The sequence below is a fragment of the Vulpes vulpes genome, chromosome 15, assembly GCF_048418805.1.
Source record: "Vulpes vulpes isolate BD-2025 chromosome 15, VulVul3, whole genome shotgun sequence".
In the NCBI taxonomy this organism is placed as follows: domain Eukaryota; kingdom Metazoa; phylum Chordata; class Mammalia; order Carnivora; family Canidae; genus Vulpes; species Vulpes vulpes.
The window spans coordinates 111,143,255-111,170,483 of NC_132794.1; the positions used below are offsets into that span (position 1 = coordinate 111,143,255).

The 27,229-nt window shown below is 42.7% G+C and overlaps 1 protein-coding gene and 1 pseudogene across 12 annotated transcripts; one reads left to right on the forward strand and one right to left on the reverse strand.

Moving 5' to 3' along the window:
- Window positions 1-262: 262 nt before the first annotated feature.
- On the reverse strand, window positions 263-24,579 carry OAT (ornithine aminotransferase). 12 transcript variants are annotated; one of them, XM_072740325.1, is made up of 12 exons: window positions 24,452-24,575; window positions 23,850-23,971; window positions 18,672-18,758; window positions 16,397-16,624; window positions 12,248-12,472; window positions 12,048-12,143; window positions 8,189-8,316; window positions 6,373-6,495; window positions 5,581-5,709; window positions 4,698-4,811; window positions 3,130-3,274; window positions 263-1,312 (listed from the first exon to the last, which is right to left on the reverse strand). In XM_072740325.1, the coding sequence occupies exons 4-12, from the start codon at window positions 16,596-16,598 to the stop codon at window positions 1,152-1,154; spliced, it is 1,323 nt and encodes a 440-aa protein (XP_072596426.1). In that variant the 5' UTR covers window positions 16,599-16,624; window positions 18,672-18,758; window positions 23,850-23,971; window positions 24,452-24,575; the 3' UTR covers window positions 263-1,151. The 12 variants fall into 12 exon arrangements, with proteins under 12 accessions (XP_072596426.1, XP_072596427.1, XP_072596424.1 ...); XM_072740326.1 differs by having other exon boundaries at window positions 23,809-23,971; window positions 24,452-24,573; XM_072740323.1 differs by having other exon boundaries at window positions 18,578-18,758; window positions 24,452-24,548.
- LOC112928823 (dolichyl-diphosphooligosaccharide--protein glycosyltransferase subunit TMEM258 pseudogene) lies at window positions 9,946-10,185 on the forward strand (annotated as a pseudogene).
- Window positions 24,580-27,229: the final 2,650 nt, after the last annotated feature.

Genomic DNA, 27,229 nt, shown 5'->3' on the forward strand with positions numbered 1-27,229 from the left:
AAAGTTCATTCCCTTTGACACAGCAATCCACCCCTAGAGACCTCCTCCACACACATGGACTATATAAACATAAAGTAGTCACAAGCTTTGTTTAAAGAGTGAAAACTGGAAACAACTCAAATGTCCCCCATTATGAAATTACAATACATTTACATATGATAGTCATCACAGAGTGAGATAAACTTCTAATTACTGACATAGAAAAGCATCCAAAATACTATATTCAGATTTTTTAAAAAAAGAGGGGGAAAATTGCACAATATTATGCATAATAAGGATACTTTAATAAAAATGGTAAATATCAGTAATAAGCACAGGAAAAAAGCAATTATTGTCAAAGGGGAGAAGGGAGTATAATAAGAGACTTTCTTTTTATAATTTCTATTTTTCTAGATACCACCAAAGCTGCTGAAATGCTCTTAGAAAACACAAAATAAAACAAGAACAGTCTCAGCTTAAAAATGTTAGGTAATTGGTTACTGCCGTCATAGCACACTGATCACAAAACAGACGCTTTAAATAGAGGCTTTGCTTTAAATGTCAAGAAACACTGAAAATAAACCTTTCTTACAAATCAATCATTTAAAACATAATTTGGGAACGTTAAACATTAACTCCCAATTCAAAGTGACATTCATAGGATACACCCTGGTGTTGGCCATTATGAAGTTTCCTGAAATCCAGTATTTTATATAAGCTTAACCATTAATCCTTCCTAAAAACTAATGATGAGAACTTAACTTTTTAAGGTTAAGCAAGTCTTCCTTGTACTACTATCCCATGTAACTTTCTCAAACACAAAACATTTGTATCAGTAAGGAAATGATAAAAACATATAAATTATACTGAAGGGCTTGATTAAAAGGCTCTCTATATACAGGTGGGTACATTTCACCTTATAAAGCACATACACACACAGAAACTTAGTCGAAGAGATGCCACTCCACTCTCTTAGTCACGTTACATAGCAAACTGCATGTTTATAAATGTCATTCTAGTACGCATCAACTGAAAAAAAATGTATATTTAAAAAAAGTCCTTGAAGACACTGAAGAGTGGCACATGCCTACGTCAAGCCCAGGAGTGCTCCAGGACTTGCTCGAACTGCTGTCTCCAGCTGGCGCCGGACCCCACTGAAAACTGTCCCTTCCTCAGAAAGACAAGATGGTCTTGTTAATTATTTCCACGGACTCCTGAATCTCATCCTCCTTGATCACAAGCGGAGGTGCAAACCTGATGATGTCGCCATGGGTCGGCTTGGCCAGAAGTCCATTATCGCGGAGCCGCAGACACACCTTCCAAGCATCATAATCTAAAGACAAATGGCCAAACACACATGCTGATCAAAGTGCCGCCCGGCAGAAGAGAACCCCCAGGACCTACTAAAGAAAGATGGCTTGGGGTTGCAAGCTTGCTTTGTTCTTATTCTTAAAAATGAGTTTATTAAAAAAAAAAAAAATGAGTTTATTTTTCAGCAAGTGCAGAACTAGGTTTGAATGGTATGATTAGACATACAGATTTGTTAAGTCTTTCAAAAATGAAAAAAAAAAAAACAAGCAAAACGACTATGTGCTAAGGCTGTTGTACTAATTATGAGGGACCAATGCAAAAAGAATTTGGGGAGAATACATGGAACTTAATGGGCATTCGCTGAGTGATCCTCAAACACAGTAAACCCTGCACATTCCCAAAAACGGATGTGCTCCCCACGGGGAGCTTGTGGAAAGAGACTCTTATTTGTTTGTTTGTTTGTTTGTTTGTTTGTTTATTATTTATTTATTTATTTTATTTATTTGACTCTCCTCATTTTGCGGTAGGATTCTCGACACTGGCTGCTCATGAGAATCACCAAGGGTACTGGGCCCCTCTCAGACCCATCGAATCAGAACCTCCAAGGGGAAGCTAGGTTGGGATTAAGTTTTTAAAAGTTCCTCAGAGAGGGGTAGTCACAGTGGCCCAGTGGTTTAGCGCCACCTGCAGCCCAGGGCATGACCCTGGAGTCCCGGGATCGAGTCCCACATCAGGCTCTCTGCATGGAGCCTGCTTCTCCCTCTGCCTGTGTCTCTGCCTCTCTCTCTCTCTCTCTCTGCATCTCTATGAATAAATAAATAAAATCTTAAAAAAAAAAAAGTTCCTCAGAGGGCACCTGGGTGGCTCAGTCGGTTAAGTGTCCAACTCTTGGTCTTGGCTCAGGTCATGATCTCAGGGTCACGAGATTGCGCCCCATGTTGGCTCTGTGCTCAGTGTGGAATCTGTTAGAGATTCTCTCTCGCTCTGCCCCTCTCCATGGACTCAAGCCTGAGTGATTTCTTTAAAATATATGAATCTTTTTATTAAAAAAGACTTTATTTATTGGAGAGACAGAGAAAACATGAGTGGGGGGGGCGGTAGAGGGCAAAAGGACAGAGAGAAGCAGGCACACTGCTGAGCAGAGAGCTGGACACAGGGCTCTATCCTGGGACCCCAAGATCACGACCCGAGCTAAAGGCAGACATTTAACCAACAGAGGCACCCAGGTGCCCCATTAAGTAAATATCTTAAAAAATACTAAAAAGATAAAAATGAAAAGTTCCTCAGGTGATTCTAAAGGGTTGCCAAGGTTGGAATCCCTGCTTTAAAAGGAAGGGTTATCACAGGAAAATCCAGCAGAGAGCCCTTGAGGGCTACTACAGACAGCATACTGAAACTCCCCACACTCCGTTAGTGGTGGTGGGGGTTATTCTCATCACCATCAGCAGCGTCACTCGTCATCATGACTGCTGCTCCTGCCACCTTTACTGCCATACTAAGTATTTGAATGAGGCGGGTAAGACAGCAAGAGGGAACTTCCTAAGGAAGTGCTCCATGCAGTAAGAGCAAGGAACTGGGCATCTCCAAGTGCCGCATCAGTAACCTATGGCAAAATAACAAATAATGTCACAGAACAAAAACAGGTCAAAGTAGTTAAGTCCTTCCTGTAGGATTGGGCTCTACTTTCAGAGACCATTAACTGAAGTCAGATGATAACTCTGCATAGAAGACCTGGTCAACAATTTCAAACAGGGGAACCCAACAAGCAGATAAAATACCACATGTGTTTTAGTCCTTCCTATAAAAATAACATCTTGAGTAAAATAACTGTGTCCATACCTTTGGTTTCTCGAATAACAATAGCATTTAGTAATCCTTTCCCCCTGACAGCGGTGACAATGTCAGATGGCAGCTTCATGAGCTCGTTCCTCAGGATGATACCCATTTTTTCTGCATTTTCGCCAAGGTTTTCTTCTTCCAAAACCTGTGTTTAAAGAGAAATTACACAAATGCTAAGACTACCCTGTTTTAGGTTGTTCTTTGGAAGGAAACGTGGACTATAAGCAAAGGAAGAACATGATCAGATAAAGATCAGTCACTGGACTTTCATTTGTTTTCCAAAGCCTATACCAGTTTAATTTTTTTTTAAAGATTTTATTTATTTATTCGTGAGAGACAGAGAGAGAGAGAGAGAGAGAGAGCGCTCCTGTGAGGAGCCTGCTTCTCCCTCTGCCTATGTCTCTGCCTCTGTTTCTCATGAATAAATAAATATAATCTTAAAAAAAAAAAAAGGAACCTTACTTTAATCACAAATCTATCCTTGATCCGATCTGATTTCATTGGCAAAATACGAATTAAAATTTCTTTAATGCAGGCAGCCCAGGTGGCTTAGTGGTTTAGTGCCACCTTCAGCCCAGGACCTGATCCTGGAGACCCAGGATCAAGTCCCACCTCAGGCTCCCTGCATGGAGCCTGTTTTTCCCTCTGCCTGTGTCTGCCTGTCTTTCTCTCTCTCATGAATAAAATAAAATCTTAAAAAAAAATTTCTTTAATGCAACTGGTATCTTCTTAGTTGAATAAATCAATGGACTGAATATACTTTAATTTTTATTTTATTACTTTTTAAAGATTTTATTTATTTATTCATGAGAAACACAGAAAGACAGAGAGGCAGAGACACAGGCAAGAGGAGAAGCAGTCTCCATGCAGGAAGCCTGTTGTTAGGACTCGATCCCGGGACTCCAGGATCATGACCTGAGCCAAACGCAGATGCTCAACCACTGAGCCACCCAGGCATCCCAAACTAATTTTTAAACTACAATAGTTCCCTTTACTTAATCACATAATTTTGTGCCTTGTAGTAGACACCTAAGGAATAAGTCTAAAAGCATTCAAATTGACACTTAAAAAAAAAACATCAGGGGGCACGTCTGGTCAGTTCAGTCAGCTAAGCATCTGCCTTCAGCTCAGGTCGTCTGCCTTCAGCTCAGGTCGTGATGTTGGAGTCCTGGGATCAAGTCCCGCTCCTCGGGCTCCCTGCTCAGCGAAGAGTCTGCTTCTCCCTCTCCTGTGCACTATCTCTTAAAATAAAATAAATAAAACCTTTAAAAAACAATAAACAAAAATAGCCTCGCAGACCAGGTCTGGCCACAGAGTAAGAGCTCTGAGAGCCACCCAGGATCTACGGGCCCAAACTCCCAGGTGACTGCAACTCAGAAACACCCGGAGAATTCTCATCTACTAGTTCAAGGTTAAATTACTTTTTGAGAATGCATTGCCCTTCCTCTGGACTTCATATTCTATGATGCTTGGCAATCTTATTATATTTCTCATGACACCAATGGGCTCAAATTTCAGTCACGTCGACACCACCCAGACAGACGCCAGACGTCAGAGTCAGTCTATACCTCCAGGGCTGCGATGGCCACTCGGCAGCCTAGCGGGTTGCCTCCGTACGTGGACCCATGTTCCCCCGCCTTGATGGTCAGCATTATTTCATCATCACACAACACTGCCGATACCTGCAAGAGAGAATTCAGCACCAACCAAATCATTTCTCAGACTAACTGTTCCCATTCTCAACACACCAGGAACACAGATATTTATGAAGCTGGTATTAAATTTGACATAAAACTTCCACTAACTAGGGCTGCACATCTTTCATCATAACTGCCAGTGACAAACTGGTGAGGCCCTAAGCCCAGTGCGAGCACGTCGGGCACGCTTCAATGGCACAGAACAAGAGCATTTTGGAACGAAGAGGAAACTGGTTTCTATGACGGAATTTAGAATTCTTTCCACTTTCAAGGTGAAATGCTTGGTTTAACTGCTTAGAAAACAACATCCTGCGCTACGTTCAGAGCCCTTTACCCTTCTTCCAGTACCAATGACTGGCTCTGAATGATAAACTCAAGGACAAAACTAAAACAAATTTCTTCCAACCTCTACGTTAATCAGTCATGGTTTTAGACAATTAGTAATGCTAGGCTTGTGAACAATGGAAAAAAGCACAGGGTTCTAAGTGTACTTCTGGGGTAAAATGTTTCTGCCCAAAACAAATGCTGTAGCAATTCCAAGACACACACAGTTCTCCAGTTAAAATTAACTCAGTGGATGGACCCCCTGGAACTCTGAAATGTTCTGTTATGCATTCCAGGTGACATGCTGCACAGGAGACGTATACCCAAACCACAGGAATGCACACTGTCACAATCGGCTGACGCAAAAATATCTTAAGGACAGATTTCATGAGAGTAGGGGTGAGAGAGAGAGGCCAAACCTACAACTTACAGGGTATAAGCCTCCGGAAAGTGCCTTTCCCAGAAGAACTACATCCGGTCTGACCCCTTCATGATCGACAGCCAGCCACCTTCCAGTTCTGGCCAATCCTGTCTGAACCTCATCAGCAATAAACAGAACCTGGTGGGAAACAACAGAATACAGTAATTATCGATTTTGTTTCCACGGGGAACACACTGAACTATTCCCCACACAAATCTGTCATTCTGACATCCCCTCAGAACTGTGGGGACCTTTTAATTACCAACATAATGTCAGCAGCATCCTATGAAAACCCTATAGACACAGTTACTTCCTAGGTCAGGCCACAGTCTCCCTGGGGGCCCATTCCACTCTATTCTTCAGGGTAGAGACTGGGCATTTTGTTGTGGGGTGGAGGGCACAGTTAGATAAAACTACTCTCTGGAAACAGATTAATTCACTTGCTTATTCCAAACATTCATCAAATAGTTACTACTTCTTAAATATGAACTAGCTTGGTGGGAAGAGGAAGAGAACAGATGGATATAATAAGCAAGGGTCTGAGAAGGATCACAGCAAAGGCTGCAGGAGTGGAGGGGAAAGAACCACAGTTGGGGCCAGTAAGTCTGCAGCTCTGCCCGGCCCTGTCTTGGCCATTTTCCAAGGCTAGTAAAAAGTCAGCTTCTGTGCAGGCTGCTGATAAAGTGTACTAGAAAGTTCTGAGGCTCTCAGAATGAAGTCTCCCCCTGCTGGAAAGGTGATGTCATCTTTGCTCCAACCCGACCAGCCCTAAGCGAGGCAGGCAGATGGAAGGTGGGCGACCTGGTGCTGGGTGCAGAGCTCTCGCACACCCATCAGGTAGCCGGGATCCGGAACGACGACGCCCGCCTCACCCTGAATTGGTTCTACCATGAACGCTGCTACGTTTGGATCCTGAAGAGCACGCTACAAAAAAATATGAATACGTTTTAGTAACTTCCTTTTTTATCCTATTTGGTTACACAGGCTAAAAATAGGTTAAATCTGAAATCACACACCGCACATATTTTTATGTTAAGTATGCAAATTTAGTTTTTGTACTAACTTATATTCTGACTTCAGAGTATATAACATTTCTGGGGCACCTGGGTGGCACAATCAGTTGGTTGAGCGTCAGACTCTTGGTTTTGGCTCAGGTCATGATTGGGGTCATGGGATTGAGCCCCGCATCAGGCTCTGCATTCCAGACAGATTCTACTTGAGATTGTCTTTCCCTCTCCCCCTACCCTTCCCCACCAACATGCTCTCAATCTCTCTCTAGAACAGATGAATAAATCTTAAAAAAAAAAAAAAAATCGCATATAATATTTCTGACAGGGATCCCTGGGTGGCGCAGCAGTTTGGCGCCTGCCTTTGGCCCAGGGCGCGATCCTGGAGACCCAGGATCGAATCCCACGTCAGGCTCCCGGTGCATGGAGCCTGCTTCTCCCTCTGCCTGTGTCTCTGCCTCTCTCTCTCTCTCTCTGTGACTATCATAAATAAAAAAATAAAAATAAAAAAATATATTTCTGACAGTTACCAAAAGCTCTAAACACTTCAGCTTTAAGCTACTCTATATTCTCTAATACAGTTAATGTATTATAAAAACTAAAAAACATAGCTTTTAGAAAGACATTTTCTGGGCAGCCCAGGTGGCTCAGCAGTTTGGTGCCACCTTCAGCCCAGGGTGGGATCCTGGAGACCCAGGATCGAGTCCCGTGTCAGGCTCTCTGCATGGGGCCTGCTTCTCCCTCTGCCTGTGTCTCTGTCCCCCTCTCTGTCTCTCATGAATGAATGAATGAATGAATGAATGAATGAATGACATTTTCAGTGAATCTTTTTATTTTACAAGTCCTCTACTCATAATTTTTTGTTTTTTTTCTCCACTCATAATTTTAAAAGGCTAAGTGAAAATGGAGCAATTTTATCTAGTAAAGAAATTAAACACATACACTATCCAAGGGCGCCTGGGTGGCTCAGGCAGTGAAGCATCAGCCTTCGGCTCAGGTCCTGGGATGGAGCCCCACTCTGGGACTTTGCTTCTCCCCTGCCACTGCCCCTCCCCTACTCATTCTCTCTCTCTCTCTGTCTCTCAAATAAATAAATAAATAAATAAATAAATAAATAAATAAATAAAATCTTTTTTAAAAATAAAGGAAAAAAACCTCACATACTCTGCAAGCTACTCATGCAGTATACAAAGAGAAACTAGCTGGTTCTCAGGATGAGACCACGGCACCTGACTTCCTAGTGCTGGAAACTAGCCGACTGTCACAAGAGACTAGTCTGACATCTTGGCCCAACTTACATGAGACAGATGTTCATTACAGTCCCAAATCTACTTTCAAAGCACACATTTAACAAACTGAATTTTTCTTTTTTAATTTTTTTAAAGATTTTATTTATTTATTTATTCATGAGAGAGAGAGAGGCAGGCAGAGACACAGCAGAGGGAGAAGCAGGCTCCATGCAGGGAGACCGATGCAGGACTCAATCCCAGGTCCCCAGGATCAGGCCCCAGGCCAAAGGTGGCACTAAACCGCTGAGCCACCTGGGTGCCCCTAACAAATTGAATTTCTATTTGCTCTGAGCCCAAGCCCTGTGACGCTACGTGCAATACCTCGAGAGCAGGCAGATCATTGTATGGAATGATCTCAAAACCTGGCATAAACGGTCCAAAACCATCATAGCTGCTCGGGTCTGTGGAACTGGAGATGGCAGACAATGTTCTCCCCCAGAAGTTTCCAGCTGAAAAGGAAAAATAGACTATTTCAGACAGACCCTCCAAATTTAATAAGCACTGTCCCCCAAAAAAATACCTTAAGAAGTTTGATTTTTTTTTTTAAATGAAGGTTTGCTTTATGGAGCCTCCAGTGAGCTTTCATTTGTTAAAATAAAACCTGATATTAGGGGGAAAAAAAACAAACCTGATACTGGAGATTCCCCTATGGAACCTCCAGACTGTACATGCAGCCCCAGAGGGTCAACACTGGTCTTTTTTTCCAGTTATCCCAAACTCTGACTACTGAGGGATTCAACACGTTTGTCTAAACATGGAGCATTACGACAGTAATAAGAGAAGAATATCCTTTATAGAGAATTAGTAGTTTCCTTTTAAAAAACCAATACTACAGAATGAACTTTAAATTTCATTTGCAGAAAACATTCTCAGGCAATTTAAACACTTTCAAATTTATTTATAATAATTTATTATTATATTATATTATATTATATTTATTATTATATTATTATTATTATATTGTTATTATATTATTATTATATTATTTTTTATAATAATTTATTTAATTTATTATAATCTTTCATGTGCTAAATGACTGACACTGTTTTTTTTGTTCAGGAACATATTTTTACCCATTAATTTATGTGGTTAATAAGCGCGAGGCCCTACTACGTAGTCAGGCACTGTTCGAGGTGTTGGGGACAGAGTAGTCATCATGGAGGGCTCCCTGCCCTCAGCGAGTTTGCTTAAATGCTAGAGGGAAGAAACACCATAACCTGAATCAGAGTAAAGCAAATGCATAAAATAATTTCAGGTGGGGATGCCTGGGTGGCTCAGCAGTTGAACATCTGCCTTCAGCTCAGGGTATGATCCTGGAGTCCTGGGATGGAGTCCTACATTAGGCTTCCTGCAAGGAGCCTGCTTCTCCCTCTGCCTGTGTCTGTGTGTCTCTAATGAATAAATAAAATCTTTAAAAATAGTAATTTCAACTGGATTACATTCAAGCATGGAATGAAATAATGGAGAGTTAACAGAGAGGCTTGGGGGAGGGGGTTCCCCTACCTTTTTTTAAAAACTTTTACCAGCTCTGCCAGCACCAACTCAATTAATCCAGTACTGAATTACTGTATTTTGGCTTAAAGCACCTCTAAATACTACTACTCTTGCAAAGGATCTCCCACCTATGAGAGACCCCCACCCACAGCACATTGATCCTGACCAGGCTTGTTTAAAAGAAAATACACCAGGGGCACCAGGGTAGCTGAGTCAGTTAGGTGTCTGACTCAATTTCTGCTTAGGTCATGATCTCCACATTGTGGGATTGAGCCCCATGACAGACTCTGAGCTGGGCACAGGGCCTGCTTAAGATTCTCTCCCTCCTTCTTTCTCTGCCCCCCTCTTCCCAGTGTACACTCTCTAAAAAAAAAAAAAAAAGAAAAGAAAAAAAAGAAAACGCACCTGTCAGACTAGGAACCTATCTGCTCTCCTCCGCACAGACTCAGGAGTCTCCTTCTCTGTGCCTTACTCTGCCAGTGTAAGGGACTTACAGCTTGATCTCTACCCCACACTCACCAGCTGCTTTCAGTACACAGATAAAAACACCTTTTGCAAAGGTGGATGACCCTATACCTGGCGAAATGGAGCTCGAGGCCATGAGTAGATACACCAGCCCAGTGAACCCTGAGGTTTTCCCCCATCTGACTGTGATGCTATTGGCAACTGGCGTGTTTTTTACCACCTGGGTCTTTGTTTATGAGGTCACCTCCACCAAGTACACTCGGGATATCTACAAAGAACTCCTCATCTCCTTGGTGGCCACACTCTTCATGGGCTTTGGAGTCCTCTTTCTGCTGCTCTGGGTCAGCATCTATGTATGAGTACCCAAGGGTTCCAACCAGGTGGCTTCCCTGAACTCCTGCTTTGGTAAATTAATTTTTTTTTACTACTGCTGGAAGTGTCCCACCTGCTGCTACCAATAAAGGCAGATGTGTGACAAAAGGGCAGATGTGTCAAACAAAAAAAAAAAAAAAAAACCTTTTGCTAATATGTAAGAGACCAATAGTCTGTAAGAATGAAAATCACCAGAAATGCCATTTTTGTTTGCAAGAAACAGTTATGTTATGCTATCCTACAACTAAGGTACAAGATTCTAAAATAACAGGTCACAGAGCTGAGCCAAGACTTCTTCTTTGGGAACAGTAATCTATCACGCCCAAATGATAACTACACCTGGCCATCAGAATATTTAACAATTTCAACCATCAAAAGAATGAATTTTGACCATGAGCAATGATAAATTTGTCTGTACTTCATGTTTTTAAAAATTAAAATCAAAGCTTTACCAAGAAGTCGGAATCTAGCAATTGAACATCATTAGAGTCTAAGAGTCAGACTATATTATACAGAGGACAAACTGGTAGTTACCAGAGAGAAGGTGGGGGGGCATGGGTGAAATAAAGGGCATTGGGTACACTTAACATGATAAGCACTGAAGAATGTACAGAATCCTGAATCTCTACATTGTAGACCTGCAATTAACAGGACACTGTATGGTAATTATACTTCAAGTAAAAAAAAAAAAAAAAATGAGTAAAAAAAGTACAACTAGCAATAATTAAGGCAAAAGGAGGGCAGCCCTGGTGGCTTAGTGGTTTAGCATCACCTTCAGCTGGGGGTGTGATCCTGTAGACCCAGGATCAAGTCCCATGTCAGGCTCCCTGCATGGAGCCTGCTTCTCCCTCTGCCTGTGTCTCTGCCTCTCTATGGTTCATGAATAAATAAATAAAATCTTTAAAAAAAAAAAAAAGGCGGCAAAAGGAAACTTTTGGGGTAGTAGCATAGATTGTGGTGGTGGTTTCATGGGTGAACACTGACCTCCAAGCTCAGCAAGTTGTCTACTTTAATTACATACACCCTTTTATTTTATTCAAAAAATAAAAGTAAATTTTAAATAAAATAAGATGCTAATACACGGTAGGGCTGGAGAGGAGGAAGGTCAGATTCCAACATCTGAATTAACTGTTCACCTCCCAAATCAGTATCCAAGTCATTCCTCTCAACCATTCCCAGAAATATATCCAGGGCAACTCCAGTCCTCCTCTTCCAACAGCTTCTGACAACATGGTACAACAATTCATCAAATACTAAGATTCAAACTTCATATCACAACTAGGACATGGCCCCACTCTAACAAAATCCAACCTCAGCAACCTGACAAAATACCAGAAAGACCATCTATTTAAGGAGAAACCTACTATGAAAAAAATCTGATAGGGATCCCTGGGTGGCGCAGCGGTTTGGCGCCTGCCTTTGGCCCAGGGCACAATCCTAGAGACCAGGGATCAAATCCCACGTCGGGCTCCCGGTGCATGGAGCCTGCTTCTCCCTCTGCCTATGTCTCTGCCTCTCTCTCTCTCTCTCTGTGTGTGTGTGTGTGTGTGACTATCATAAATAAATAAAAATTTTTAAAAAAAGAAAAAATCTGATAAGCAAATGACAAACAAATCATCTAATCGCTCGTTTTAGGGAGTAGGAAGTTACTTAGCAGAGAAAAACCTCATTTATGTAGAAATACTTGGAAATAATTTCCCCAGAGGAAATCTCTCAATTTTTATGAAACATTCAGCAAATAATGTATCATGGATGAGGCAAACACACCGGAAATATCTCATCAGTAAATTAAAACAGTAATGGCATTTTTAAGTTCCTATCACAGAAGTTAACGCTGAATTTCACATACCTGCAAAAATAATCTTTGCTTTGTATTTTGGAATACCCTTAACGGTATATCCCCACCTACGAGCAAGTTTGCAAGCGGTCTCTCCAGCCTCCACTCCTATAAAGAAATAAGGTTTTCAGTTTAAAAAAAATTTTTTTTAATTATCAAAAAGTAGTATGATTATTTTCTTGGCTATTTAACGTCAAAAGGAAATATTTTACCTGTATTCATAGGAAGAACTTTGTGGTAGTTGAAAAGTTTAGTAACATACTCTTCATATTCACCAAGTACATTATTATAGAAAGCCCTGGATGTTAAGGTCAGTTTGTCTGCTTGATTTTTCAGAGCATTCACAATCTTTGGATGGCAATGGCCTTGATTGACAGCACTGTAAGCACTCAGGAAGTCAAAATATTTTCTGCCTTCTACATCCCATACGTAAACACCTAAATATATAAAGACAGTCATCTTAGAAAAATCACTGAGTTACATAAAGTTCAAAGATGAAAACTGTTGGCAAGCCTTCTGAATACCTACACAGGAACCTCTACTTAACACAGAATTGTGGTTAAGGCATGTTTAGCTCAAGCATAGTAGGGTTCGTTATAAATACTCTGGTTTACAAGGAATTGTTTGTTCAGCTTGAAACTACATATTTAACGGGAACACCATAACATGAAAAGGTTTATAAAGTCTGGAGTGAAACCTTCACTCCTAGAATACTGGGTTTTGAAATTTAAAACAGAAGTTTTACAGAATGTAAAAATCATGATTTGTGGACTGTAACCACCAACAGAATGGGAGAATATATTTCCAATTCATACATCCATTCTGCTAAGGATCTAGTATCCAGAACACTTACAACTCAACAGCAAAAAACCCAATTCAAAATAGGCAAAGAAAAAAAATGGGCAAAGAAAATGAATAGACATTTCTCCAAATATATACAAATGGCAAAAAAACACGTATAATACTCAGTATCTCCATCACTGGAGAAATGAAAATCAAAACCTCACCAATAGCATTCCATATTCATAAGGATGGTAATAATTAAGAAAGAAGAGAAGAAGGGTAAAGGAAAAAAGAAGAGGAAAGAAAAGAAAAAGATGGTGGGGCAGCCCTAGTGGCTCAGCAGTTTAGCGCCGCCTTCAGCCCAGGGCCTGATCCTGGAGACCCCGTATCAAGTCCCACGTCAGGCTCCCTGCATGGAGCCTGCTTCTCCCTCTGCCTATGTCTCTGCCTCTCTTTGTCTCTTTGTGTCTCTCATGAATAAATAAATAAAATCTTTAAAAAAAAAAAAAAAAGATGGAAAACAAGTGGTGGCAAGAACATGGAGAAATTGTAACTCATGTATTGCTAGAAACTGCAACTCATGTATATTGTAAAATGGTGCAGTAGCTGTAGAAGACAGCTGGGCACCTCCTCAGCAAGTCACACATAAAGTTACCATCCAACTGAGCAATCCCACACCTAGGTATATACCCCCAAAAAAGTCAAAGACAGGTGTTCAAACAAAAATTTGTACACAAATGCTCATAGCAGCACTATTCATAATAGCCAAAGGGTGGAAACACAAATGTCCATCAACTGATGAATGAATAAAATATGATCTATCCATATAATGAAGTATTTTTTTTAAAGATTTTATTTAGGGATCCCTGGGTGGCGCAGTGGTTTAGCGCCTGCCTTTGGCCCAGGGCGTGATCCTGGAGACCCGGGATCGAATCCCACGTCGGGCTCCCGGTGCATGGAGCCTGCTTCTCCCTCTGCCTGTGTCTCTGCCCCTCTCTCTCTCTCTGTGTGACTATCATAAAAAAAAAAAAAAAAAAGATTAAAGATTTTATTTATTTATTCATGATAGACACACACAAAGAGAGGCAGAGGGAGAAGCAGGCCCCATGGAGGGAGCCCAATGTGGGACTCGATCCCGGGACTCCAGGATCATGCCTGGACTGAAGGCAGGAGCCAAACCGCTGAGCCACCCAGGGATCCCCCATATAATGAAGTATTATTCAACCATAAAAAGCAATGAAGTGCTAACACATGCTACAACATGGGTAAGCCTTGAAAATATTACACTAAAATAAAAATTTAAAAAAAAAAAAAAAAGGGATCCCTGGGTGGCGCAGCGGTTTGGCGCCTGCCTTTGGCCCAGGGCGCGATCCTGGAGACCTGGGATCGAATCCCACGTCAGGCTCCCGGTGCATGGAGCCTGCTTCTCCCTCTGCCTGTGTCTCTGCCTCTCTCTATCTCTCTGTGACTATCATAAATAAATAAAAATTTAAAAAAAAAAAAAAAAAAAAAGAAAATATTACACTAAGTCAAAGAAAAGAAGCAAGGCACAAAAAGCCACATATTGTGGCCATTCCATTTATATGAAATATCCAAAATAGGCAAATCCACAGAGACGGCATGCAGGTTAGTGGCCGCCAGGTTCTAGGAGAGGGAAGAGTGGAGAGTGACTACTTAATGGTTTTAGTGGGTCCTCTGGGGTAATAAAGTCCTGGGACTAGAGGTGGTAGCTCTACAACACTGAATATGTACTTAGTGGTACTGAACTGAATGGCTAAAATGGTAAATTTTAAGTTATATACACTTAAAATCTTTTAATGGACTATAAATATAAAAACGTATTATTAGGTAGCTTACCAGCTAAGTTTTACCATGTATTTAACATACTGTGTTAAGTGCTTCTGTATCTTATCTCCTCAAAAAACCTTACTATTACTTATTTTACTAATAAAATAAGACTTTATTTATTTATTCATGAAAGACAGAGAGAGAGGCAGAGACACAGCCAGAGGGAGAAGCAGGCTACATGCAGGGAGCCCGATGTGGGACTCGATCCCAGGTCTCCTGGATCACACTCCAGGCTGAAGGTGGCCCTAAACTGCTGAGCCACCAGGGCTGCCCTAAATGTTTAATACTCTTATACACCATCTTCTGGCCCCGAGCTAAGTAATAAATTTCGATTTTACTAGGTTAAGGCTATTATTTCAAAACGTGCATTAAATCACCACTTGGCAACTATCAGTAATCATTCAGGCAGAGAACAATTAATGGATGCTAAAAGTGTGAGTAAAAGTTTGCAATCTCAAATCATGTCTCCACAAGATATTCAAAAGGGCAACATAGTATCTTCGCACTGAAGACAGCTGGCAGTCACTACCTTACCTGCCAACTACAAACTGAGGTTCATTCTACAAAATTATTGACCTGTACTCTTCAAAAACATCAAGATCAAGAAGATGAAGACTGAGGAACTGTTCTGGATTAAAGAAAACTAAACAGACCTGAAAACTGAATGTAACCCATGATATGAGATTTTCCTTTTACAGTAGGACAGATTTCAAATAAAATCTGATCAGGTCTAGATTAGATAATGATGCTGTAGTAATGTTAATGTTCCTATCTTGATAATTACACTATTGTTATGTAAGAGAAAGTCCTGTATTTTAGGAAAGACACACTCAGTATTTAGGCATAAAGAGGCATCACATGTCTGCAATTTCCTCTCAAACAGTTCAAGGAAAAAATGTAGCTCACACGCACACATGAGTCCGTATGTGTGTTGGAAGGGGGAGAAAACAATAAAGCAAATGTGAAACAATATTAGCACTCAAGAAATCCAGGTGAAGAGGGGTGCCTCAGTGGCTCAGTCAGTTGGATCACCAGCTCTTGATTTCAGCTCAGGTCATTGTCTCAGGGATCTGGGATGGAGCCCTGAGTCAGGTTCTGTGATCAGCAGGCAGTCTGCTTGAGGATTCACTCTCTGCCCCTTCCCTCTACTCTCTCTCAAATAAATAAATCTTAAAAAAAAAAAAAAAAAAAAATCTGGGTGAAGAGTAAAACAAAATTATTTGTACTACTTTTGTAACTTTTAAGCCTAAAATTATGCCAAGAGAAAAGTCAAAGGGAAAAAAAACGATAGCACTTCCGTATCTTACATCTGTTCTTGGCCAGGTCCATCATGGCAAAGACTGAATGAGTTCATCTATGTATCTCCCCCCAGTAGCTAAGACAGCAAGTACTAGAAACTCAATAAATGTTGAATTAACTGTATCTGCAATAGAGAAATTAAATGCACCTGGAAAAATGTATACTGAGAAAATTTTAAAGCAATTTTTTTTTAAAAGGTTTCAAGCAAAAGAGAGAAGGGATGTTGGATTAATTCAAAATGTACCTTTTGAAGAGAGAAGAAATGTGTGGGAAATATCAGGAAGGGAGACAGAACATAAAGACTCCTAACTCTGGGAAACGAACTAGGGGTGGTGGAAGGGGAGGAGGACGGGGGGTGGGGGGGAATGGGTGACGGGCACTGAGGGGGACACTTGAAAAAAGAAAACAAAACAAAACAAAACAAAATGTACCTTTTCCCCTTTCCAGGGCTACAGGTAAAGGATGGTAGTTGTGTGCACCATATTTAGATTCTCGCTCAAAAATGTAATCAGAAGATGGAGGGCCTTGGATTGTCTTTTTAGTTGCAACAGACGTAGCAGAAGCCACTGAAGAATGAACTCCACGACGGAGCACAGCAACGGTCTGCAAATGAGCTAGTCTGGAAAACATCATGTCCTTCAAGTAGGAATACCACTCACCTATTCAAAAAGAAGACAAGGCAGTAAGAGTAAGAATGTTCCCAGAGTCCATGTACATCAGCTCATCATGCGTTAACCAATTTACCACAGCCCGCCAAAGAATCAGGCAAATGAGAGAGAACAGAGACCTGGGAAGCTTAAGGGGAAAAAGCACATGAATGTTTAGAGTGAAACCTGACAAGCACTACAGCAGGCTGTAATAGGTAAGGAAATCAAGAAAAACTATGGATGGGAGGTCAGGGGCTTTCCCTTTCACTTACAATCTTCTATGCCACTCGAGACTTCTTTATTAAACACAGACTTTTTTGAAGTCATCAGCACTGAGAGTACCTCCAAGGACAAGGAACTCACGCTGGGGGAGTCAGGCACGGGGGGGGGGGGGGGGGGGAGGACATGGGGGAGGCTAAAGAGGTGGTACCTGACCTTGCAGACTGAGCACCCCTTAAAAAGGAACTGCGGGGGTGGGGGGCAGCATCCATTCAAATCAGAGAAGGAGGTGACCGTGGGACAAGAACTACCTCATATACCAACTCCTTCCTTGTATGTAAGGAATGGAAACATGGAGAAAGAATTTGCCTTCTACAAATAAAACAGGGACTGCTCTAGAGGAAAAAGAATGGGTGTGGAGTGGAAACAGTGATTTCTTGGGGGAAGGGAAGGGTGTTTTCAAGTATAACACCATAGGGATGATGGGTGGCTCAGTGGTTTAGCACCTGCCTTCAGCCCAGGGCATAATCCTCGAGTCCCAGGATCAAGTCCCACATCAGGCACCCTGCATGGAGCCTGTTTCTCCTTCTGCCTATGTCTCTGCCTCTCTCTCTCTGTCTCATGAATAAATAAATAAAATCTTTAAAAAAAGGAATAACACCATAGACAGAAACTACAAAACGTAAAATCTATTATTGAGCCCACATATCTATAATTCCTACAGCACAAAATTATCAGAAACAAAAGTGAAAGGCAAACAGACTAGGAAAAAAATATTTGGTAATTTATAACAGCTTTTGAAAAGCTTTTAGAATAAGGTGAACAGATCAAAACACACATATGTATTATAAAATTTTATGCATTATATAAAATACACATTATATACATTTATTTACATATACACACATAAGAGGTGAAAACAGGTAAGTCCCAAAAAACACTTTACTCTGCCAGGACGGTTGCTTCTAGAAACCAAAAACTGCACCACAAAAGCAATTATTTAAAGGAAATAAAGGTAATCAGTAACTATAAAACAAACTACAAAGAGCTAAGAATTTTAGTAACAAAACCTAAATATCACTGAGCAAACTATAGCCTTTCCTCACAATCTCTATTTCAGAGTCTTGGTTGTTTCATCTGTCACCACCAGCCCTAAAACTAGCCCTACCACAATGATTCCCTTAGGGCTTTGTCTCTCTTTGTCCCATTAATAGTGACCAGAAACCTTGAGGTAAAGACCGAGCTATGGAAGAAGCTAAGAAAAAGGAAATAAAAAAATAAAAATTAAAAAAAAAAAAAAAAAAAAACGCATAGCAACAATATCTTTTAAAATGATCTTTAAAGATGTTTTTTAAAAACAATTTCAGGATTAATAGAAAGTTGTCAGGGGTGCCTGCATCAGTCAGTCAAGCTTCTGACTCTTGGTTTCTTGGTTTGGGCTCAGATCATGATCTCAGGGGTGGGGCTCAGTCACTTAGCATGGAGTTTGCTTGTCCCTCTCCCTCCCCCTCTGTTCCTCTCCCGCCCCACCAAAATAGAGTATTTTTAAGTAGTTGCCAAACATTAAGCATATTTAGGTCTTTTTAATTATTAATTTTTTTTTGGTCTATACTTATTTTTTAAAAAGACTACTTAACTCATGTTTAGACAGAGTTCCCATGAATGACAAGTCAAATCACACAACCTCCTGGCACTCAAACTGAGCTGCCAAATTAGCAAAAACTTAATACATAGAGCTTGGCTTACTTCCTTTTCAGCTTGGCTCGACCTGGTAAATCCAGTGTGTTCAGGAATTCACAGTTACTAAACAAAATCCAGCACTCAGTTTGCCAAGACTCACCGACTATCCTTTCTTCCCACGGTTCAGATCAGAACACAGACTTTTAATCTGAGGTCCAGGGAGAGTCTTCAGAGGGTCCAATAACTCCTGAAATAAAATGCAGAATTGTACGCATAAGTGCATTTTCCTAAGAAGGTCCTAGCTCTTACCAGGTTTTATCTCAGAAACGCACATTATTTAGGAACTAACAGACTGGATAGCAGCTAGCAAAAATGCAAGGTCTAGCTATAGAAAATGAGACAGAACTTCCCCCAAAGTACTACTGTGAAGTCTAAAACATGGATTTTAACTATTTCTTGGCCTTTTTATGCTCTATGTAATAAGAATTAATGCTCTATTAAACCAACTAAAAAATTAACGCAATTTTTGCCTTGATCAAATTAGCAATAAAACACAGTGTTCCATGGTGGTATACTCTGAACAAAGAACTATAGCCATTATCACAGCCTTAGGAGGTTTGTACTCTTAGACCAGTAATTTCACTCGGAAGATCCTATTATAAATACTCAGGAATGCGGAGAAACATTCATGCATAAAAGATATTCAACAATAAAAATGGATCAATATAATCACATACATAACATGTTGTCATTTAAAATAATTATAGTATTATGACATGGAGAGGTGTTTTACGATGTGTTTAAGTGAAAAAGAAACCATATATACAAAATGTTCAAGATTATAAATAAGATAAAGAAAAACCACCTGAAAAGGCACAAAAATGTTCACTGGTTATCTACTATTCTGTACTTCCCACATTTTCTAATGATCATGAACTACGTTTATAATCAGAAAGTTATTACAAATGAAGCTGAATGTCTGCCTAGGTTGTCACACTGGACAGAGAAAGCTTAGGCAACATACAAAACAAAACCAAGGGGAAAAGAAGCTTTGAAAAGCTCTGAGAAAACCGCCTGTGGTTAAAAGAAAGGCAGAGGTCATTTCCCCTAGGAAGTGCAGGCTGGATTACAACAATTAGGTCTAGAAGTTCATTTGTATCTCGGGGACAGGGTCAAATTCTAAAAAACTACACTCTGTAAGGATTTTGCTATCAAGGTCTACAGCTCTGTGACCAGAAGCAGGCAGAGAGGCACTATGCAGTGAAGTATTAAAAAAAATACTAAAAACTCTAACTAGCATTTTTTTTTAAGTTAGCTCTACACCCAATGTGAGGCTTAATCTCAAAACCCCTTGAGATCAGGAGTCATAAACTCTTTCAACTGAGCCAGCCAGGCGCCCCCCTGATTAGCATGTTTTAAGTTCATTAACAGGTTGATTCACAGTATTCTGAGTGAAAAGGAAATCTCTGAAATTACCTAAATTCAACAGTCTCATCTCATATAAGAAGGTATTTGCTCAGTTAATTTGCAACAGACATGGGACAAAAGATCCATTTATTGTAGAGTTCAGGCAGTCTTATTAAAAAATAACAACTTAAGAGGATCCCTGGGTGGCTCAGCGATTTAGCACCTGCCTTCAGCCCAGGGCGTGATCCTGGAGTCCCACATCCGGTTCCCTGCATGGAGCCTGCTTCTCCCTCTGCCTGTGCCTGTGCCTCTCTCTCTCTCTCTCTCACATGAATAATAAAATCTTTACTTAAAAAAAATAAAAAATAATAACTTACCAACAAAACAATAACATTCAAACATTAGTAAAAAAAAAAAAAAAAAAACATTAGTAATACTGTCCTCTTTAAGGCTTTTTAAAGATGAATTCTGAATATTCAACTGAGAAAAGTCCTGCAATTGGGAGTGTGATGATATAACTAGAATCCTGTGGACTTAATTTTTTAAGATTTTACTTATTGGGATGCCTGGGTGGCTCAGCGGTTGAGTGTCTGCCTTTGGCTCAGGTCCTGATCCTGGGATCTGTGATCGAGTCCCACATCGGGCTCCTTGCAGGGAGCCTGCTTCTCCCTCTGCCTATGTCTCTGCCTCTCTCTGTGTCTCTTATGAATAAATAAAATATTTTTTAAAAAAAGATTTTACTTATTTAGTCATGAGAGACACACAGAGAGAGGGGGAGGGGGAGAGAGAGAAGCAGGCTCCATGCAGGGAGCCTAATGCAAGACTCGATCCCAGGACTCCAGGATCATGCCCTGGGCAGAAGGCAGGCACTAAATCGCTGAGCCACCCAGGAATCCCACTCTTCTAATTTTTCGATAAAAAAAAAAAAATCAGAAACACAGACAAGAAAATTACCTGCAATTCTATAATCACGTTTTTCTATGCATAAATACGATATACATTAGCTTTCTTTCGATATACATTAGCTTTCTTTCACCCTCACCCATAGAATTTATGACATAAGACCCTCCTGAAGATTCCCACAAATCTTGCAGATTTTTGTCACAGGTCCTAACATTTTAGGACACTGGTCTTCATACGGGTCCCCCTTCTAGAATCCCAGTAGGACAGGATGCCTGAGTGGCTCAGCAGTTAAGCGTCTGCCTTTGGCTCAGGGCGTGAACCTGGAGTCCTGGGATGGAGTCCCACATTGGGCTCCCTGCATGGAACCTGCTTCTCCCTCTGCCTACGTCTCTGCCTCTCTGTGTCTCTCATAAATAAATAAATAAATAAATAAATAAATAAATAAATAGATAGATAGATAGATAGATAGATAGATAAATCTTTAAAAAAAATATAGAGTTCCAGTAGGCTCCTTAAAAGAACAGTAACCGTATCTTAAAATTCACTTTGCATTCCCAGAACCCAGCCCAGGTTTGGACATTTCACTGGTATCCTTTGCCAAATACATCAGAGCATTCCTAAATACACTTAGGATTCCTAAAGGAGTCAAGGCAGCAAGAGAGAGCAAGGTCATCTAGAAAGGTGATTAAATCGTCCAACCCTAACCGAGTTGAGCCTAGCTCTCAGAGAAAGCTAGCATTCTCTAAGAAATCACCAGAAGCAACTATAATCTTTCCACCAAAAGTTCACTTCGACAAATACCATATGATTTAACTCATGTGTAATTTAAGAGCCAAAACAAAGGATCATGGGGTGTGGGGGGACCAAGAAACAGACTCTAAACCATAGAGAACAAGCTGATGGTTAGTGGAGCAGAGTAAGGGGGGGGCGGGGACAGGGATTAAGGAGTGCACTTGTGATGAGCACTGATGTCAAAAATAAGTGCTGAATCACGTAACTGCACACCTGAAACTAATACTACACTGTCTGCTAACACACTGGGATTAAAACAAAAACTTTTAAAACTTTACTTCATTAAATTTAAAGGCCTTTAGGAGACAAAATAGGTATAAACGTAACCAGTCCTGGCTGTTGTCATGCATTTAACCAAGGCCCATACTCAGGTGCTGGAGAAAACAAATTACTACTGACCCGGAAAATTTTAACATTGTTTTCAGTAATCTACATACTTCACAAAGTCCTTCTTCAAGCTATTATTATTCCCCTCTGTCTAATCCATCCTGCCTACATGAAAACATACCTAAAATAGAATTTCCATAAAAGGCTGCATTTTAAAGCATTAATTTAGCACGCACTATAAAATAGTTTTGTTTTTTTTAATTACTGTAAAAGAAAAAAACCACTTAAAATATTCCACTTGTGGAATAAATTTGGCTTTACTATATTGGTCAAATATTTACTTTTCTTGAGGTAACCATTCACAAATACGGTCCCTTTTTTTTTTTTAAGTTCTGCCAACAAAAGTTTGGTGGGTTTTTTTTTTTTTTTTTGTACATAATCTGGCTAAGATTCAACTCAACTGCGTCACTGGCAAACACCTTCACCATCACTATTGAAAAAGGACTGGCTCTGCCAGACTACACCCTCCACACACCTCCAGAATTTAGTCTATTCCTCTCTATTTTACTTTTTTTTTTAAGTAGGCTCCACGCCCAGCACAGAGCCCAGCCAGGGCTTGAACTCATGACCCTGAGATCAAGAGCTGAACGGAGATTAAGAATCAGACGCTTGACTGACTGAGCACAGAGGTGCCCCAGTTCCTATTTCAAAATATATGAGATTCAGGGGTGCCTGGGTGGCTTGGTTGGTTAGGCAGCTGCCTCTGGCTGAGGTCAAGAGCTCCAGGTCCTGGGATGGGGCCCAGAGTTGGAGCTTCCTGCTCAGTGAGGAGTCTACTTCTCCCTCTCTGTGCACCCCCCAACCGCCCCCACCCCCCACTCTGCTCTCTCAAATAAATAAGTATAACCTTAAAAAAAAAAAAATACATTTAGGACTCCTGGGTCTCTGAGTCTGTTAAGCACCTGCCTTTGGCTCAGGTCTCCATCTGGGAGTTCTGGGATCCACCCCATGTAAGGCTCCCTGCTCAGTTGGGGTGGGGGGGGGTCTGCTTCTCCCTCTCCTTCTGCCTGCCACTGCCCCTGCTCGTGGTGTCAAATTTTTAAAAAAAAATTTTTTTTTTAATTAAAAAGTGCATTTATCTTTTTTTAAAAAGATTTTGAGGGCAGCCTGGATGGCTCAGTGGTTTGGCGCTTCACACCTTCAGCTCAGGACGTGGCCCTGGGGTCCCGGGATCGAGTCCTGTGCCAAGCTCCCTGCATGGAGCCTGCTTCTGCCTCTGCCTCTGTCTCTACCTCTTTCTCCCTGTGTCTCTCATGAATAAATAAATAAAATCTTAAAAAAAAAAAAAAAAAAAGAAACACTCTACTTTAATACTTGGAACTTTTTCAGCATCTGGAACTAGATTTTCCGAAGATGAAGCCAAGTCATCCTAATGAAAGATAGTCTATTGTTCATTTCAAAGAGGTAAGATAAAGAAACTGGGTTACATGAAGAACACTTCCAGGCTCAAACTGGAGAGAAACCGGTTTGCCTACGGAAACTCCCCCCAACCCCAGAGAGGGGATTCAGAATTGAGAAAACTAAAAGCTTCGTCATTTATTAAGGCCGATGCATTTCAAACTCACTCCTCCTTTTCTCCCTTATCACACCTTATCAAAAATTTAAAATAAAAAAAAAAAAAAGAGGGGGGGTTCCCTGGGTGGCTCAGCGGTTTCCCGCCTGCCTTTGGCCCAGGACGCGCGATTCTGGGGTCCCGGGATCGAGTCCCGCGTCGGGCTCCCTGCGTGGAGCCTGCTTCTCCCTCTGCCTGCATCTCTATCATAAATAAATAAAAATAAATCATAAATAAATAAATAAGCAAGCATCACCTTATCAAAGGGGGGGTCACACTGAAAGCGAGAAGAGTTACCAAGAGCTGGAGCCCGGAGACAGGTTCCTGACAACAAGCGGCCCCGGCGAATCCACCCGGAATCCACGGATGCTCAGCGGCGCCGGCAAAGAACCCGAAGGCCGAATCTTCCAGCTGGACCCCTGTGGGCCCCAACCCCCGACACCGCCCCGTTCAGCCTGCTCGCTGCTGGAGATGCGGCTCCAGCTCCGCCTTTGCATCAGGGCCGTAGGGGAAAACGACGCTGGGGGGCGGGGGGCAGCAGGTGGGCCCGGGCGCTGCCCGCGGGGCCTCCAACCCTCCCGAGCGTCTCCCCCGGCGCCCCCCGCCCCAGCACAGAGGCCGCGGCTCCCTGGGCGGCTCCGCAGCGCCCGGGACACGGCGTCCGGGCGAGCTCAGGCCCCGGGTGCCCGCCGTGCGCGGGGCCGACGCCCAGCACCTCCCGCTGCACACCCGCAGGCGCAGGGACCCGGGCGCCCCGGCAGGCGGGGCTGCCTCGGCCTCCCCCCGCGCTCCCCGCCGGGACGCGCCGCGCCCAGGGCCCCGCGGTGCCCGCCCGCCGCCGCCGCCGCCCGGCCCCCCCCCCCCCCCGAGCCGCGGCCCCTCCGCACCCGCGCGGGTACCTGGCAGCGCCTCCGCACCCGCCCGGGACACGCGGCGTCGACAGCGCGGCAGCGCGACGGCGGCGCGTCACACAGCCTAAGACGCGGCTTCCGCCCCGCCCCCGAGCCGCCCTCGCCGCCCATTGGCTGACGGCGGAGGGCTGAGCACCAATCGGCGTGGGCCCGCCCCGGCCCCGCCCCCCCGCCGCGGGCTCCAGCGGCGCCCGCATCTCCCGGGAGGGGCTGCGCTCCTCGCCGGCCTGCCCGGCGCCTCCGGGCCGCCCGCCCGCTCGCTGTCCGCCCGCGGCTGCGGGATGACGAGGCTGCGCAGGATGGAACGTCGCTCGACGCGCTCGACCTCCTGCCTGCGCTCCCGGGCCCTGCTCCCTGCCTGGCCCTTGTCACGCAGAGCCTTCGAGGGGGCGGCCACCCAGGGTACCCCACACTCAGCTGCAGGACCCTCGAACCCGCCCCGCCGCACCCCCAGTCATCACGGCAGCTGAAACACGCGCTGCCCGCCTCCTCCCGGCTGCGGGTGGACCCTTGCATGACCGCGACACCCCCCGCCACCACCACACCCCCCCCCCCCCCCCCGTGTACGTTTGTCTGGAGCGCCCTGCACCAGCCATAATTAAAACTCAGAACTCAAAATGCACAGTCCAGGACAATCTCGTATTAGAATCGGAAGGGAAGAGGCGCCTGCGGGGCTCCGTGGTTGAGCATCTGCCTTCGGCTCAGGTCGGGATTCCCGGGACCTGGGATCCAGCCCCACATCAGGCTCCCTGCAGGGAGGAGCCTGCTTCTCCCTCTGCCTAGGGCTCTGGCTCTCTTTCTGCATCTTCCATGAATAAATAAATAAAATATTTTTAAAAATAAGAGAGAAAGGAAGAAAAAGAAAGAAAAAGAAGGAAAGAAAGAAAGAAAGAAAGAAGAAAAGAAAAGAAAAGAAAAGAAAAGAAAAGAAAAAGACTTTTGTGGCCAGTCAGGATCCCAGGTGGAAAAAAATGGCACACTCCAAACTGGAAATCTGAGGTGCATTTGTTAAAGGAATTGTTGAAGCATGGACTGGTAAACCACAAGGATGGAGAAGTAGGGCAGCCCAGGTTGCTCAGCGGTTTGGCGCCACCTTCGGCCCAGGGCGTGATCCTGGAGACCCAGGATCCAGTCCCACGTCGGCCTCCCTGCATGGAGCCTGCTTCTTCCTCTGCCTATGTCTCTGCCTCTCTTTCTGTGTCTCTCATGAATAGATAAGTGGAATCTTTAAAAAAGAAATTTCTATTAAAAATAAAAAAATAAAAATAAAACAAAAGGATGGAGAAGTAACCCAGAGTCAGAGCACCATTGTCAACCCTAAGGTGACAGGGAGGTGTTCCCAAACCCCAAAGAGAGGAAGAAAGGAGAAGCTACCTGCCTAAGCTGTGGTCATCTGTGACCCCCCTGGGAGGGCACTGGAGTGATAAGATCCTGATCTCCCATCTCCTACCAGAATTCTCCATGGGCTGAATACATTAGGAAGCCAGAGACCTAGGGAGCCCCTTTAGGGAAGTCTCTGCAGCTTACTCTCCTGGGACACAGACCTGGTGAGAAAGGGTGGAGAGTAGACGGGGTACAGAGGCAAATGGAAGACATTCAACACACTTAAGCAACTAAGATTAGTCTTAGCTGAGTAGAAAGTAAACTCAAAGCTTTGTGGTCAAGGCTGGAAAATGCTGTGGGCACAGAAGCAGAGCTGTAAACAGCATAGCCTGTGTCTGCAGATGTCCAGAGCAAGACACCAAAAGGAGTCGGTCCTCCTTGGCTCCCCCTTCCCTAGACCAAGGTCACTTACTCCAGTTGTTACAGCCACATGCTCTCTGGCGCTCACTGAGAGCAGGACTTTGTCTTTTACTTCTTTGATGTGCCTCCACAACTCTAAATATGGTGTAATTTCTTGGAAGTTAGGTCATTCTACCCAACAGGTCAGAGAGGGATAGTTTCTCTAAGGTCCTGTTCTACAAACCTGGGCAGGTATATAGAGCTAAGCCCAGCTCTTGGGAACTCTTACAGAGCCCAGGAATCCTCTCTTAAGCCTTAGCAAGTAGGGACAGGTGTTCCTGAGTTCACGAAGGGGAGCATGACGCCCAAGATCTGAGTGTAACATCAAAGTATGTTGCATTGCCTTTGGACTCTCAGATAAGATGCTCTTTAACAAAAAAAGTTTTCAAATGTGAGAAACTCCTGAGAATGTCTGGGTTTTATCTCTTCTCTCTTATCAGAAAAAAAAATGCAATAGGTACAAAGAACATGATAATATTTTATGGTTTCTCTACTGCTGTGTTATTTTGCAGCATAACATGACCTTGAAGCCCTGGACTGGAAAGCAGCTTGTTTTCGACCAAGAAACAGAGCTGTTCTGTTTGTACGCTAATTTTTTACTTGTGCAATCTAGGAATATGTAAAACAAAACATACTTTACAATGATTTTTGAGCCTCTATAACTATTCATATATTCAAGTAATTAACTATTCAGGAGCCATAAATCAGGGAGATATAAAGACTGACCCTACAGTAGATAACCAACACCTAAATTAATTGTATTAGTTCACTCAACAAAGTCCCTTGAGTGCCTGCATGCCCAGTTCCGCAAGGAGTTTTGAATCAGGCAAGAAGCATGTGGGTTACTTTAGTGAGAAAGAAATTCAAGAAGTGCTCTTTCAACAGGAGTGAACTGAAATCTGGCAACCCTGATCATCTAAAAAAGCTATAACTACACAAAAAGAGAAAAAGAGTCTTTACTTTCTCCTTTAAAAAAAAAAGATT

What these genes read in the sequence shown, in the direction of transcription:
- OAT (XM_072740324.1), bottom strand. Translation starts at nt 16,598, where the DNA reads ATGATGTTTTCCAGACTAGCTCATTTGCAGACCGTTGCTGTGCTCCGT. An exon ending in AGCCCTGGAAAGGGGAAAAG is followed by an intron (nt 12,473 to 16,396) that starts GTACATTTTGTT and finishes TTATATATTTAG; the next exon opens with GTGTTTACGTATGGGATGTA. An exon ending in TTTCCGGAGGCTTATACCCT is followed by an intron (nt 4,812 to 5,580) that starts GTAAGTTGTAGG and finishes TCTCTCTTGCAG; the next exon opens with GTATCGGCAGTGTTGTGTGA.